The sequence below is a fragment of the Lichenostomus cassidix genome, chromosome 9 (assembly GCF_008360975.1).
Source record: "Lichenostomus cassidix isolate B80296 chromosome 9, HeHo_3.0, whole genome shotgun sequence".
Lineage (NCBI taxonomy): Eukaryota > Metazoa > Chordata > Aves > Passeriformes > Meliphagidae > Lichenostomus > Lichenostomus cassidix.
The window spans coordinates 7,214,883-7,230,481 of NC_139490.1; the positions used below are offsets into that span (position 1 = coordinate 7,214,883).

General features: G+C 50.4%; 2 protein-coding genes across 2 annotated transcripts in view; both read left to right on the plus strand.

The window, feature by feature from the left end:
• The window catches only part of LOC146433140 (uncharacterized), a 263,924-nt gene that overhangs the window by 223,484 nt on the left and 24,841 nt on the right, over positions 1–15,599 (plus strand). The gene's annotated exons all lie outside the window — the stretch shown is intronic.
• Positions 2,225–5,706, plus strand: SOX2 (SRY-box transcription factor 2). Its single transcript, XM_085069111.1, has one exon. The coding sequence runs from the start codon at positions 3,690–3,692 to the stop codon at positions 4,635–4,637; it is 948 nt and encodes a 315-aa protein (XP_084925237.1). The 5' UTR covers positions 2,225–3,689; the 3' UTR covers positions 4,638–5,706.

Below are 15,599 nucleotides of genomic sequence, written 5' to 3' on the forward strand. Positions count from 1 at the left end.
GGGCTCCCCTGCCCTGCCCTGCCCTGGCCCCGGACCCACTGCAAATGGGGCTGTTATCCTTGGCCATTTCAGACTACATCTCCCCAAGTTTTCCTTGGAATACTACCACAAACTCACCATGTGATGATTGAAATTCCCCAGAGATTGGGGTATAGTTAGTTCATTAAAACTTCCCTGACTAACTTCGGCTCCTGAGCGCTGCGCTGCTACAGCATAAGAGGGGCAAGAGGAAATTTATCTGTACATTTTCGTCTTTGCTTATTTTTTTTTAACGTAATGAAATTAAAACTTTTGGAGCTCACAGTTGACGTTTTGCAGAAAATTGAGTTATCAAGGCAGTAATTATTTCACGGGGAGATAAAACTCTCATAGCCCTAACTGTCAAATGGGGCCCTTTTCAGATTTTAATTACAAAATAAAATTAGTCTGCTCTTCCTCGGAAGGGTTTGTGAGTGGCTAAACAGAGCTTTCCCCAATACTGGTGGTCGTCAAACTCTGCTAATTAGCAATGCTGAGAAATTCCAGTTAACAAGGACATTCTCTAAGTCTCTGCAGGTTCCCTGCCGTTCGCCTTCATTTCCATAAGAAGATTAAGAGTGGAGGGGAACACACTCAAATGCAGATGCAGAAAAGAAGCGTTTTTAACAAGCATCATAATAGTAAGATGCTTGGCTAGTTCTCACCTAATTACTGCAAGTTAAACCTCTATTTGCAGCTAAGGACAAAAAATGGAGCTGCAATCTCCCATCTCCACAAGTCTGCTTAATAGTTTGCTTTAGATTGGTTACTAGTAGGTTCAGGGAAAAAATAATATGAAAATGTGTATATTCTTTCCGATACAGTTAACACGATAGGTTGTATCCTTAGGGCTTTTAGAAAAATCGGCGAGTATTAGAACAATAAATACATGAAATCCAAGTAGTTAACATTCATTTTCTTTTTAAGACACTCATAACCTGGAAATAAGAGTGCGTGTGCCGCAGAGCCATCACTGAGAACATTTGCAGACTATTTGTTTAATGTAAGCACTTTTCATTTCCATAAATTATACCAAAGGCAACGATTTTTTAAATCCACTCAGATTAAACCGTCCCTTTGCAGGCCTCCCTTCCCTGGCTGTATTCTTAGAGAGGAGTGGTGTTATTGTCATTAATATAGAAAATCAGGGACCATTTCATCTTTTTTTTTTTTTTTTTTTTTTTTTTAAGATTTTGTAGCCAGCTTCCCGGTCTGCCTCTGCTTCCGCCCACCCGTGTGTGCATTCCCAACCAAACCTCCATACCCAGAGGAAAGGCACAAAATGCCCCTAAAGATCCATCGCCTTTACCTTATTTCCTGTAGTGCATTATTATGTATATATGCCAGTTTATTGCATCGATAATTAAAAGTGTTAATTAAAATAGAGCCGTAAATACTCCCGATAACACAATTGTTAGGCATTTCCCATCCTTTATTCGTATGATAAATGCAATTAGGAAAAGACCAGGCCCCGAAAGGCCTGCAGTGTGCACAGAGCAGCCCACGATGCTCTGGTCCTGCGTGGAGCTCTGGGCTGTGCACCCCACACAGCCAGAGCAAAAATAACCCTTTGCCTGCGCACCGCCAGCCCTCGCTTATCGGTTTAGCACGATGAACAAGCACCACCACCACCCACCCATCCCCTTAAAAAAAAAAAAAAAATCATCAGAATAATTATCCGTAAAATTATTTTTTAATAACTTTATCCACTGCAGACCAAAGGGAGAACAATGAGACCGTAAACAGACGCCATGCCTTCAGGAGTGTCTGGACAATCAGAATCCGGTTATTTCCCACATCTCATAATTTGCACCTATTTTTCGACGGTTTAACCTATCACTTATCTAGGGGTTATATATACATTTTCGAATTAAACGCATTGGACCCGATAGGGTTTATTTGCATAATCCACGCACAGAAAAAAAAAAAAAAAAAAAGAAAAAGATGCGTCCCTGTTCGCCGGCGGGTTTTTATTATTATTCTTTATTATTATTATTATTCCGCCGGGGTGTAATTTCCCGCTCCCTTCCCCCCGCTCCCCGCGCGGCTCCCGGCGGCGCCTCCCCGCCCGGGGCGCGGCCGTGCCGGCAGGGGGCGCCGCAGCGCCGCGGCTGAGCCCGCGGGTTGCCCCGCGCTGCCCCGGCCCGCCCCGCGCTCCGGCCGCTCGGCCCCGCCGGCTCCCCGCACCCCTCGGCTCCGCGCCGGGAGCGCCAGCGCACCGAAAGGCGGAGCAACCCCGTGGAGGCAGGGGAGGCGCGGAGCGGCGCGGGGGAGCGCGGCCAGGGCGGCGAGAGGCTCCCCCCGTTCCCGCTCCGCGTCCTCTCTCCCCTCCTTCCTTTGTCGTCAAGTGCGGTTTAGCAACAAAGATCCCAACAAGAGAGTGGAAGTAAACTTAGCCGGGGCTTTGTGCGGCCCGTGTAGTGACAACAAGGGAAACAAAACTACCTATTTGTAGCGCCCGTGGCCGTGCCCCCACCCCCGCGCTGCGCCCACCCAGCGCCGCCCGCAGCCCGCGGGGTGACTGTGCCGCCGGGCGCAGCGGCGGACGGAGCGCGGCCCGGAGCCCTCCCCGGGGTCTGCAGGGGGGTCCCGGCCTCGCTTTGTGTTCTGCAGGGATGGCATGTGGGGGACCCGTGCTTGCACTGAACATCCCCCTCCTCCGAGGCCGGAGGCCGGGGGGAAGGGCTTGGCGCACGGAGCAGGGCCGGGGGATGGCCGGGAGACGGGCACAGCCGGTGCGGTGCGGGCTCGGCTCCCCGGCGGCGGCAGCGGCAGCAGGGCCCGGCTGGGGCTCCGCTTCACGGGCACCGCTTGGCCTGGACGGGGCGAGCGCGGCTCACGCAGCGCAGCCGGGCGGCCCTCCGTCCCCAGGGGCACTGCCACAGGGTGGGGGCCGGGGGAAGCCGTGCCCGCTCCGCTCCCCCCATGGCTTCTCCTAGCCCCAAGCCAACACCAACTTAAAGAAGAAAAAAAAAAAAAAAAAAGAAAAAAAGAAAAAAAACACCACGTAGCAACAATGCTGTTTACCCACTTCCTCCAAAAGGCGTGTGTGACCTGTTGCTGGAAGGGGAGATACAAAGGCTCCCAGTGGCCGCCCGGGCCGCCCCCGGGCCCGCCTCCCCGCCGAGCCGTCCCGGCGCGCCCAGCCCCCGCCCCGTTTCATGCAAAACCAGGGGAAGAGACTTGTCCTCAGTGGCGGAGCCGCCGCGCGCTGATTGGCCGGGGCGAACGCATTTATTGCCTGACAAGCCCCCATCACATGGATGGTTGTCTATTAACTTGTTCAAAAAAGTATCAGGAGTTGTCAAGGCAGAGAGAGAGAGTGTGTGTGTTTGCAAAAGGGGGTAAAGTAGTTTGCTGGCTCTTTAAGACCGAGGTGGAGAGAGAGAGAGAGAGAGAGAGAGAGAGAGCGGCAGGCACAGAAAAAGGAAAAAGGAGGAAGAAGTTTTTTAAAATCAAGACTCCGGCGGTAATAATAGCAGTTATTAGCATTATTAATCCATCAGCGAAGAGGAAGATCCTGATCTTGATCCAAGTGTGGTTTTGGGGAGTCCCCCTCCCCCCTTTCCTACCCCTCCCTAAGAAAAAAAAAAAAAAGTCCGGCTTGGGACTCCGCTGCGGCTGCTCCTCGTTTCTCTGCTCAAGGCTGGTTCCAGGCAAAAGTAGTTTGAATGTACAACATGATGGAAACCGAGCTGAAACCTCCCGCCCCCCAGCAAACTTCGGGGGGAGGCACAGGCAACTCCAACTCGGCCGCCAACAACCAGAAGAACAGCCCGGACCGGGTCAAGCGCCCGATGAACGCGTTCATGGTGTGGTCCCGCGGGCAGCGGCGGAAAATGGCCCAGGAGAACCCGAAGATGCACAACTCCGAGATCAGCAAGCGGCTCGGGGCGGAGTGGAAACTTTTATCCGAGGCGGAAAAGAGACCCTTCATTGACGAAGCCAAGCGGCTCAGAGCTCTGCACATGAAGGAGCACCCGGATTATAAATACCGACCCCGGAGGAAAACCAAGACCCTCATGAAGAAGGATAAGTACACGTTGCCGGGGGGCTTACTGGCACCGGGCACCAATACCATGACGACTGGGGTAGGGGTTGGGGCCACCTTGGGAGCTGGGGTGAACCAGAGGATGGACAGTTACGCGCACATGAACGGCTGGACCAACGGAGGCTATGGGATGATGCAAGAGCAGCTCGGCTACCCGCAGCACCCGGGCTTGAACGCGCACAACGCGGCGCAGATGCAGCCCATGCACCGCTACGACGTGAGCGCCCTGCAGTACAACTCCATGACCAGCTCGCAGACTTATATGAACGGATCGCCTACCTACAGCATGTCCTACTCCCAGCAAGGGACCCCGGGCATGGCCCTGGGCTCCATGGGCTCGGTGGTCAAGACGGAATCCAGCTCCAGTCCCCCCGTAGTCACTTCCTCGTCTCATTCAAGGGCTCCTTGCCAAGCTGGGGACCTTCGGGACATGATCAGCATGTATCTACCAGGTGCTGAAGTACCAGAACCAGCTGCCCCAAGCAGACTTCATATGTCCCAACACTACCAGAGTGCACCTGTTCCTGGCACAGCCATTAATGGCACACTCCCTCTATCACATATGTAAGACAAAGGGGCCGGGGGGGGAGGTGGGTGGGAGGGGAGGGAAAGGAAAACTAAACAAAACAAACAACAAAAAAACTTTTATTAGAAATTCTGGACTTTTTTTTTTTTTTTGGACTATTTTTGTACAGAGAAAACTCCAGGCGGCGGGTGGGGGTGGGGTTTGGGGGGGTCAGAAATTAAACCGACGAGGAACTTGTATAGATCTTGGAGGGGAAGCAACTACACAAAACTTTTTAAAAGTTCTAGTTAAAACGGTAGGAACTTTGCAAAAAGTTTGCAAAAGTCTTTACCAATAATATTTAGAGCTAGACTCAAAGAGCAAAGAGGAAGATGTTTTAATATTTGCAGGCAACTTTTGTACAGTATTTATCAAAAGACACATGGCAATCAGAATGTCCATTGGTAATATAGAGAGAAGAAAAAAAACAAGCTCGCGAATTTGCCAATTATTTTTAAAAAATAGTCTTCTTGGAGCATTGTGGTTTTGGCAGCTGAGTTTATAGCAGCTGCGAGAGGAGAGGAAATTATTTTACGGCATTTGGACATTTAAATTGTTTTAGAAATTGTACAAAAGATTAAAAAAGGTAGGATGAGTATTTGCAAACCATGGCTTGGTTTGCTGGATAAGGGCAAACGTTTAGATTGTACTAAATTTTTTTTTTTTTTACTTCTTGTTAAAAAGCAAAAATTGCCATGCAGGTTCACACGCCGTTTGTTAATTTATAATAACTTTTTGTTTCCAGACTTCATCCTGTTCAAAGAAAAAAAAAAAAAAAAAAAAAAAGGAAAATTACCAACCTGAAATTACTGTGTTTGAAATATTTTCTTATGGTTTGTAATATTTCTGTAAATTAATTGTGATGATATTTTAAGTTCTTTTTTTTTTTCTCCTCATTTTCCGTAGTTGTATTTTAAAGATTCGGCTCTGTATTATTTGAAATCAGTCTGCCGACAGTCCATGTATATATTTGAACTAATACCATCCTTATAACAGGTACATATTCAAGTTAAGTTTTTACTCCATTATGCACAGTTTGAGATAAATAAATTTTTGACATATGGACACTGAAGTTCCGCTTGAGTCTTGGATTTATTTTTGTAACGCAAGATGTTTTTTAAATAATTCATGCAGTAGAAGGTATCATCGTAGCCAACCGAATACGATAAATAATGCAGTAATATACAACTATATATATATATAACGCATGAATATTTTTATAGGTATGTCTGTAGAGAGAGAAAGTACGATAGCTTTAATGCGATAACTGCCCGTGCCTCCTTCGGGGGGGAATGCGGAGCGAGAAGCTGCTTCCCAGCTCCCTCCCTTCCCTCCCGAGGACGCGGGGTGCTGCGGGGTGCTGCGGGGTGCTGCGGGGTGCTGCGGGGGGTTCTGTCGCCGCTGCCTTTGGCCACTTGTTGCCCCCGGAGGGGCCGAGCGGGGCTGGCGGGGCCGGCGGGCGGGCCGCAGGCAGTGCCGCGGCCTCCCGGCTTGCACAGGCGGATAGCTCGCTTCTCTCTTTTGCCAGCCGTGCCTCCTCCCGCCGGGGCAGGCAGGAGGGAGAGGAGCCGGCTTCCCACGGCCGGGAGCCCGAGCGCGGCCGGCCTGGCCGGGCTGAGCCCTCCCCGCTCCCTTTGTCCGCCACTTCCCAAACTTTCCTCTCCTCGCTGCTGGGCCGCGCAGGAGGAGGTGAGAGGTGGGGGCGGGGGTAGGGTTGGCCGGGCAGAGGTAAGAAACAACAAAAACAGAACAAACAAACAAAAACGGTCGAATGCCAGAGACTTTCACATTTTATCACAGCTCTTTCTTGAATCCTATTTCTTAAATTGCCAGCGCGGTGTAGCCCCGTTTCGGACACTCTCTGCAGCCGGTCACAGCCCCAAAGAGAAGCGGTGGCGCCCGCCATGTAGAAGGAGAGATGCACCGTCCGTGCCAGGTAGAGTTTTACTTTGTACAGTCGTACCCGCAGTTGCCGAGGCCGGGGCTCCGCGCCGCTCACGCTGCTGCGCGCTGGCGGTCCTGGCCTGAGCCTGGGCCCGGGGGTCGAGCAGGGCAGGGGGCGAGGGGCGGCTGAGCTGGGCTGTCCCTACTGCAGCCCCTGCTGCCCGCTGAAACCCCAGAGGTTATGTGGTGCTGCTAACGCGGCTGCGCTTTCCCTTAGGAAACGAGCGAGAGGGACGTGTAAATATTTTTTTTTTAAAAAAGAAAGTACGAAATTTGGGATTTGGAGCACTGTGATTGGAAACTGGTCGTGTCTTCTGCTAATGGCATGTGGTGCGTGGCAAGGAAAAGATGTGATGTTTGGCTTAGGGAAGGCACAAAGTAGGCACTCCGGCACGGGGCAAGCGTTGCTGAGCTTTTCTCTCCAGTATTTCTTGTCAATTGCTGGATTTCGCTTTAGGTCGGGGAGGAAGAAGGCTGGGTAAAATGCACACACACACACACACACACACACACAATTACCTGGCTGGTTGTGGCTTTTATTTGGTATTGCTATTTCCTAGGCTCAGTTCTCCCCTCCATCCTTGAAGCCTGGTGTCCAGATGAAAACTAACATTGCCAGACTAGGAGATGTGGAGATTTGCTCACTGCCTGTTTTGTAGTTTAGCTCCCTTTGTCCCTTTTATTTCTGCACCGTCGCAGTACTTGGGCAGGACAACAATTTTTGCAGATTCCCATCCTTTTCTGTCTTTTACGTTAATGCAATTACTAAAATATTCTTTTTCAGAGCTGTGAGCGTTTGCAATGCATCTGGGGATTATTCACGTGGTAACGAGCCCACATCCCCGCTCCCGCTCGCCTCGCTGAGAAAAGAGAACCAGGAATAAAAGCCCAATCGATATCACGATTCCATTTTTAAAAGCGAATCTTAGCCAATTAACAGCAATAAAACCTGGCCCCTTTTTGAAGTGCTAAGTAAAATATTCGAGGGGGGTATTTGGAAATGTTGGTCCTTTTACAATTCGCATGGAGAAGGCGAGCTAATACCACTAAACAAAAGGCACTAAGCCACATATTCAGGCTTAGTGAATTCAGCAACTTTTTATATGGGCAATTTGTTTAAGCTTAGATTTCGGAGTACGATTTGGAATATATGTGGTTGAAACCTGATATCCCTTGGACAGATTCCTTACATCCATCCATCCATCCATCCGTCCATCCATCCATCCATTTATCCGTTTAGGGAGGATAACCCAAAGCATCCTACATGTACAGCTGAACGGTTTTCTTTTTAAAGTGCTACTTGGAGGAACGCCATTGTCCACTGCTCATTTAAATTCAACACATTCAATAACGCCATTTACACCTAAGCCATTATCCTTGGCTTTCGTTTATGGCAGCTGAAACGTGTAGCAGAGCTCGTGGGTATGTTTTTATTTTGGTTATTGAAGACCTTTGGGGCTCTCCGTGGTTTCCCTCTCGTGAATTGTTGTGTACTTTATAGCCAGGGTGATGCTCGGCCCAAGAGCACCAGTGTAATGTTTCCCTAACCTTCTACAGAGCCGAAGTGAACCCAAGGATAAGATTATAGTTTCCCCTGTGATTTTTTTTTACGGCTTTTTAAGTACTGGGGTGTTAAAATATTTTGCGGAACTGGAGAGGTAGATTAGCAGGGTTTCTTGCCAAAGCTGGGAAGCTGGTATTACAGACTGTCCCAGGGGGAAATCGCTCACATTAACCACTAAATGAATATTTGACAAGGGCTCATTCGGGGGTATTATTACTACAAACGGGTCCCTACTGGACTTTCCAAGGGTCAAAGAGCAATGGTTCAATTAATTATTTAGACTGTTAGTAGATTTGGTTGTAATAGCTGTACTTATTTCTGCAACCGACAGCTTCTTGCGGTGGGGGACCTGGGGAGAGGCTCTGCCTTACAGCCCCGGCTGCAACCCGCGGGCGGCCGAGCGGCTGATGCTTGCCGACAGACGTTTCTCGGCCGAAACCACATTTTGATTCCTTGAGATGCCCGCTGGTGCTGGATGGGACATCAGGGGTGAGGATGATCCCCACAGAAAGGTGTTTTCTCTCCATATGAATTCCTCCTCATCTCCAACGGGCAGCAGAGCGGTATATCTGCCTCCGAAGAGGAGGTAGATAGCCCAGCAATTGAAGTAGTGTGTAATATAGGTCCCACTGAAAGAAAGAGGCCCATTACTGATAGGTGTGATTAGATACACTTCAGTCATTTAAATCCTGATTTAACTCAAATAGTAAAATGTAAAACCTGCTTCGGTGCTTGTGAGATTTCCGAGGACGTATGCAAAGTGCTGACGTTCTGATGGCAGAAGAGCTTCGTCTTTGCGTTTTTAACGCCAGTCAGCCTTGCCTGACACTGTCGTTTCAACATTTTTCGTGGGGAGGGGGGGAGAGAGAAGGGAGGATTATTTTGTTTAATTTCTACAACAAACATGTCCGTAGTAGTAGATACCAAAAAAAAAAAAAAATAGAAGAAGAAAAAAGAAAAAAACCCAAAATAACGTTGGGAGTGTGCGATTAGGTGACAATAATATATGTTGAATGAATAAGAGATAAGCTGCAAGGGGGGAGAGGGAAGCAGTAATTACAAACCCAATTCATTCAGCTTTTCAGGACTTTTGTTGTGGGAGCTCCATTGACGGGCTTCGAGCTGCCAGTTTTCTCACATTAAAAAGAACTGATCAGCGCCTCAGGGGGACAAGCAACACCGCTTAACTGCATAGTGATGGGGTCCTCATTTAGAGCCATTACAACAAGAAAATTAAACAGAGCCTTTGTGTGCACCAGGTTTACTTTTCAATTGCTGACAGTTTATAGCTAACTGCTCAGAGATTGAAGTTTGATTGCGGTTTGATCGCCCGCTAGTTAGCACCGCCGCTATTTTAGTTTTGGTAATTAAAACCAGTTTTTCTGACGATGGCACGGGGAATTGCAAGAGTTTGGTACTGTTTTGCTTTTGAGGAATCAATTCACTTGGCGAGGACGTACAGCGCTACAGTGAGTGTGGGGGCTGGTGCAGTTGCGAACTGGAAAGAAAAAGAGCCCAGGGGTGGAAATTCTCGGAGCCGCGCGTTTGGCTGTGCCAGAGCTGCAGGGCGAGCTCCGTCCTCCGGGTCGGCCCGGCTCCGGAGCCCTTCCAGCTCTGCCCGGGGACCGCGACCGCTGCAGGGCCGCGCCGCTCCGAGCTCAGCGGAGCCTCTGCGCCGGCAGGTGCGGGCGGGCGGAGCGGGGAGGAGGGAGCAAAGCGAAACCCCGAGCCTCGCGGGATTGTTTTGGAGCTTTGCTTTGGAGTTCGCAGAGGGTTTGCTGCGGCTGAGCCGTGCGTGAGAGTGCGTGTGTGAGTGTGCCTGTGTGTGTGCGTGTTTGTGTCCGTGTGCGCCTGTGCGTACAGGGGGAGGGGGCGCGCCCAAGCCAGCCGCAATTTTTCATTATCATTTAGCAGTGTCGGGGGAGAGCCGGGCCGCACGGACGGACCTTCCCGTGCAGTGGGGTGCGGGTTCGGGCCCGGCTGTCCCGCAGGAGATGCCTGGGCCGCTGCAGCCCTGTCGGCAAGAGCGGGGGGAGGCCCGTGGGCGGGGGATCCTCGCTGCGGGGAACGGAGTAGGGCCGGGCCGGGCCGGGCCAGAGAAGTTTCTGTAGGAGTTTGTCTCTGGCCCGTCCGCTGGCGCGGCGTGCTGCCTCGCAGGACCTCTGCCATGTGGGCGAGAGCTTGTACAGCGTGGTTTTATGGGTTCTTTTGTGTTGGTTTTATATTTTAATTTATCCATTTTAAATTTAATTCTTTTAGGGTTTCTTTGTGTTTTGTTTGTGGTTTCCCCCCACCCCCCGTCCCTACCCCTCCCCCCTCCCCGATAAAATCGCCTCTCCCTCCCTCCTTCCCTCCAACTGTGTTTCAGACTCAAATCACCCAGCGGTGATTCCAAGGCAGTTGACATCTTCAGAGGAGCGAGGTGGCCCGCAGCTCGGGAGGGTCCCCGAAGGCCACCCTGCGGGCAGGCCGCTTCCGCGGGGCCCGGCGGAGCTCCATGGGGCCAAAGCGGCCACGCCGCCGCTTTCCTACAGGCTCTGGGGGCGATGGGACCCCGGGGGAAACCTGTCAGCCCCGGGGCGCGGAGCTGGGCTGTGTCCTGTGGTCTCCCCGCGGCGTGTCCCTCTGAGCGGCGGGCACAGCGCTGCTCCGAGCCCCGGCCGGGATGTGCCCCGCTCCCCAGCGGGCAGCCGCTGCCCCGGGGCAACGGGAGAGGAGGCCCTGCCCCCCGCGGGCTCCCCGCCCCGGGTCCTCGGTGACCCCAGCATCGCAGCAGCAGTTAGTGCTGATGACGTAATGTGGGCGCTTTTTTTTGCAGAAAATCGTGATTAACAGCAGGGGTTGGGGGTGGGGAGGGGCAGATGGGGGGAATCCCACCGGGTGCTGGAAAGACACAGGCCTGTGCAGAGGCTTTCCCGCGGGAAGGCTCCGCAGGGGTGTCTTGGCATGGCAGCTCACACTCGCTCACGCACACTCACAAACTCACACGCGTTCCAGGCTGAGCGCTTCATCCTGCAAACCAGCCTCCCATCCTGCGGGAAGCTCCCAGCTCTGGGGCGGCCGGGCCGAGCAAGCCGAACTTACTGGGGCGAGCAGGGACGCCCGGGGCCGGCTTAATTAGAAGCGAGTCCCGCAGCGCTCTGCAGGGCGGCCGGGCCGGGCTCCGGGAGCGGGGCTGGGGCTGGGGCTCATCCCCACGCTGCCCCCGGCTGCCGGCCTCCGGTGCCACGGCAGAAGCTCTCCAACGTGTCCTTCTGGCATGGCTGGAAACGATGGTTCCTTTAAGCCCTTACAAATTGCAGAAGTTGAGGAAGACAGAGAAATAATTAATGTATTAAAACAAGCAGCGAATTCCTCAGGAGGCACCTTATCAACTCCAGCCACACTGGCTTCATCCCTCCTCGTATGCTAATACCCCGTGACGTCATCGGCGCCAGATTGAATGTGAATCAGTTATGAAATTATTAGTTTTAGCTTAAAAAGCAATCTGGCTCTCCCGCGAGTGGGCTTTGCACTGCCGCGGGTTCCCGCTCCGTGTCCTCCCCATGTTATGCACACACAGTAGTTGCGACTTTCCTGTCGCAATGAACCAATATTTCCAAAATACACATCCGAACAGGGGGTGATGTAAAGAAACCCATAGATTAATTGGGTCCCGTTTCTGAGTCGGCTGTGTCTTCCTTATCGATACACACTTTACACCCGAAACCAGACAGTCGGATTTCCTCCTACTTTTCAGGTAGGCAAGAGCTCCTTGTGATTTATTCTGTTAAGATCCCACAGAGGGGGTGTGATTCTTTGCAAGCGGCTGCGAAAAAATACCCAGGAGTTTGCTTTTGTTTTTGCTCGCGGTGGAGTAAAATGGGCCAGAAAGGGGGCAAATACAGAAACTGTTTGTTTGTTTGCTTCAAATAGAAATATATTTATTTGGAATTTTGAAAAGGAGAGCATCCCAGCGGTGGAGGGCCAAGGGATCTGAGCGGGGAACAATGGGAATTAACACCGTTTCAATCGCTGAGGCCACTCTAATTAGATGTCTGGGTCCGGCGAGATCAAATACCTGAATCTAAACCCCTCGGCTCGGTTTCTTTCGCTTGCAAATGCTTCTGAAAAACGGTTCCTGAAGAAACCAAACTACCCCCAAATTCCCCGGAGTCCCTTTCGAGGAGTTTGGCCGATAACAACTTTCTCCCCGGGTTAGGGGGGCTGGCGCGTCCCCTCCCCGCGGTGGCCGCAGGCCCCGCCGCCCCTGGCCGGGCACCCCCGGGAACACCGCCACACCCCCCGCTCCCCCCGCCATCGCTGGAGGACACTTCGGGCTCTTTGGCCGTTTCTTTCTCCCCGTCTCTCGAGAGCTGCTCTGCTCCCATGAATTATGAATAAACTCTCTCCTGGGCAGCCCCGCCACCGGCCCATCTCTGCTCCCGGGGCTGCCGAGCCCCGGCCGTGGCAGGGGAAGTGGCAGCAGCCCCAGCACCCACTTCCAGCAGCCCCCTGAGCGAGGGAGGAAGGAAGAAAAAGGAAAGAAGGAAAGAAAGAAAGAAAGAAGGAAAGAAATAAAGAACGAAAGAAGGAAAGAAAGAAAGAAAGAAAAGTTGTAACTGGCTGAGAAGTGAGTTTTCTGACTAATGAAATCCAAAATGAGCGGCGAATATAAAGTATTGTAAGATTTCTTCCCTGCCCCCCAGGCACTGATTGGCAATACTTTTTTTTTTTTTTTTTTTTTTTTTTTGTGCGTTGGTTTGAAAAGCAGGAAGAAATGTAATGAATTGAGTGCTGTCAGAGATGTCTTCTCTGTTGATGTGGTGAATGGCAGTAGCTCCCTGATCCAGTGCAGGTGCAGTAGAGCTGGGGAATAAAAGAGGGGGGCTCTCTGTTCAGTGGAAAAAGCACATTCCCTACAATAGACCACACACTGCCAGCCAGCACGGCATCAGCTCACACTCTCAGACTTTTTTTCGCCTCTTTCCACAGTCCTGAGCTCACAAAATGGCTATACATTAGCACTAGTTAGGGTTTGCTTTTAATGAACAGTTGTGACTCCTTTTGACCAACATTTAAATCTGCTGTGCTCTCTCTGAAGACAGGTCTGTTTTGATCACAGGTTTTAAAAAATGGCCCGTTTCCTAACAAGGCGGCTTATTCAGGGCCATCAGTTGCATTTGATTGCAAGGGGAAAAAAAGGCTCTCGATTAATAAAACGCATTTCCCAAGTGCTTCTAACGGGGAAAGTTTTTTACTTTTTTTTTTAATATATAATAAAGTGTTGTGGGGAGGAGAAGAGACTCTGTTTTTAAATGGATGAGATGGTCTAATCCTATACACGAACGCGTATTAATCCTGTTTAGAGATAACCTGTCTCCTTTTTGGCTTAATATATTATCCTTATACACGGCTAAAAACTTTGTGCTCTTGGTAATTCAGTCCAGATTATTTTTTCTTGGTTTATTTCCGTAATATTTTTTTCCTTTTTTTTTTTTTTTACCCTCTCGACGATCTGCTCAGAGGAAGCTAGGTTACACTCGGTTACACAAGTTTTATTCGAAATTATTTCCTGAGCGAGGGCTCACTCCTCAGCCAAGGGGACTGATTGATTCTGTCCCTCTCCGCCTCGCATTTGATGTGCCTCGTCCTATCGCGGCCAAGCCAATGAGCCGGGATTTTCATGGCATCCCGGAGCAGCCCTTGCTGATTCCTCTTGCACCTAACCTGCAAGAAGTAGATTAAGCTCTTTTGGATATACTTGCTGATGCATTGCGCTGAGGAAAATTGCTCGGCGTTTGCTTATAGAAACCCATGTTACTGTGAATGTTCTTTTTCTCCCCTAATCGTGGTAACAAATAGCATCAGCTCCCGGAACAGTTTGGCAAAGCCACTCTTGCCTGAGCGCTGCTAAACAGGAGAAGCTGACAGCTGCCCGGTTCTTACCTGCTCTCCGAGTCACCCCCACCCCCAGCCGGTAACAAAACGTGTTGGCAGCGAGCGACATGAGAAGCACCAGTCAGGTGTCGGTGGGCGCTTGGAGCGCATTTCCAGGGGGCACATCTTGTCATCCCGCGCACAAAAGAAAGGACCTTGTCTACACAGCAGCGGAGAGATCGATGCTCCTATATCATATCATATATCATCATATCGTATCGATGCTCCTGGATGAAAAATACGTCTCGTTTACATTTTGTTCGGGACGTTTCAAACGCGCCGGAGCATCGTCACCTGACAGCGCCTTATTTACTGCCAACAAGTTGTAGCTCCCCCAGCCCCAGCCCCAACCCCAACCCCGAGGCAGCTAAATAACAAACGCAGGAGAGTTTTGCAGGGGGTGCCGCTGCCTGCCGGGGCCGAGGGGTGTCCGGCCCCGCCCGGGGAAGGGGCTTCGCCCCGCCGCTGCTCCCCGCGCCACCGGACAGCCTTTGTGTCCTCCTGCTGCACACACCCATAATTAATCCTCCTTCTTACCGCTTACATCCCAGACCCAAGGGGCAACTCAAACCTATTTAGATCGCCTTGGTTGGTTGCACAAATTTAAGTGGCAAATGAGTTATAAACCTAATAACTGCTTTAATAAAAATAATTATTTGATTATGGCAGAGGAAATTTGCTGGAGTGCAGGGATGCGGCTGGGTTTGCGTTTTGGTGGTGGTGAGGCTCGTCTTTGGATGGAACTCAAACGCCTTTAGAAAACGTTACTCTGAAAAAAAAAAAACCCGAACTCAAAGCAAAATGAAAAAACAAACTAAAAGCACCCCAAAATCAAAATCCTAAAAGACTTTACATTAAAAAAAAATCGCCCTGATTCTCGGAGCGCCGTGGAACATTTCCCGTGATATTCGAAAGAATTAATTTGTAAACAGAAAAATCAATATGACATTTGGGTGGCTTTGAATTAATTGAAAACAGTCAACACAGAGGACCATTAATCACAAACGCTGGTACCTCTTTCACTTTTTTCCCGTTAAGGATGAAGTTTCTGAGCCTCTTTCAAGTGTATTTATGCTCCTGGTTTTACAAGAAAAAGTGAGGATGCAACAAGACCAGTCGCGTTGTCCTCTCTATACTTTTAACGCTAGCATATTGTTTGATTACTAATTCGAGTTAATATGATCTTTATGGCAACATAACAGTGGATAATTGGCCCTTTTTCTGAACAACAATGTAAATCACAATCGCTTTATTATTTAATAACGTCAAACGCTTCGTTGGATTGGCCCCGACAGAGAAGACCTTTTCTTTCTAGGCAGTGTTGTTGAGAAAGAACAATGCAGATCTAATTGTGGAGATTTCAGAAGTTGGCTCCTGTAAATGAACAGCTTAGATATGGAAGTTCCAGCAGATGTCTGCACTTTTCCCTGTGACAAACCTTGTAACCCCCCTTTCCTCCCCCTCTGCCCCGTCCTCCCCCCTCCCCGACTTATTGAAGATTTTTTGTTCTCACATCCTAGCAACAACCTAAATCTTCC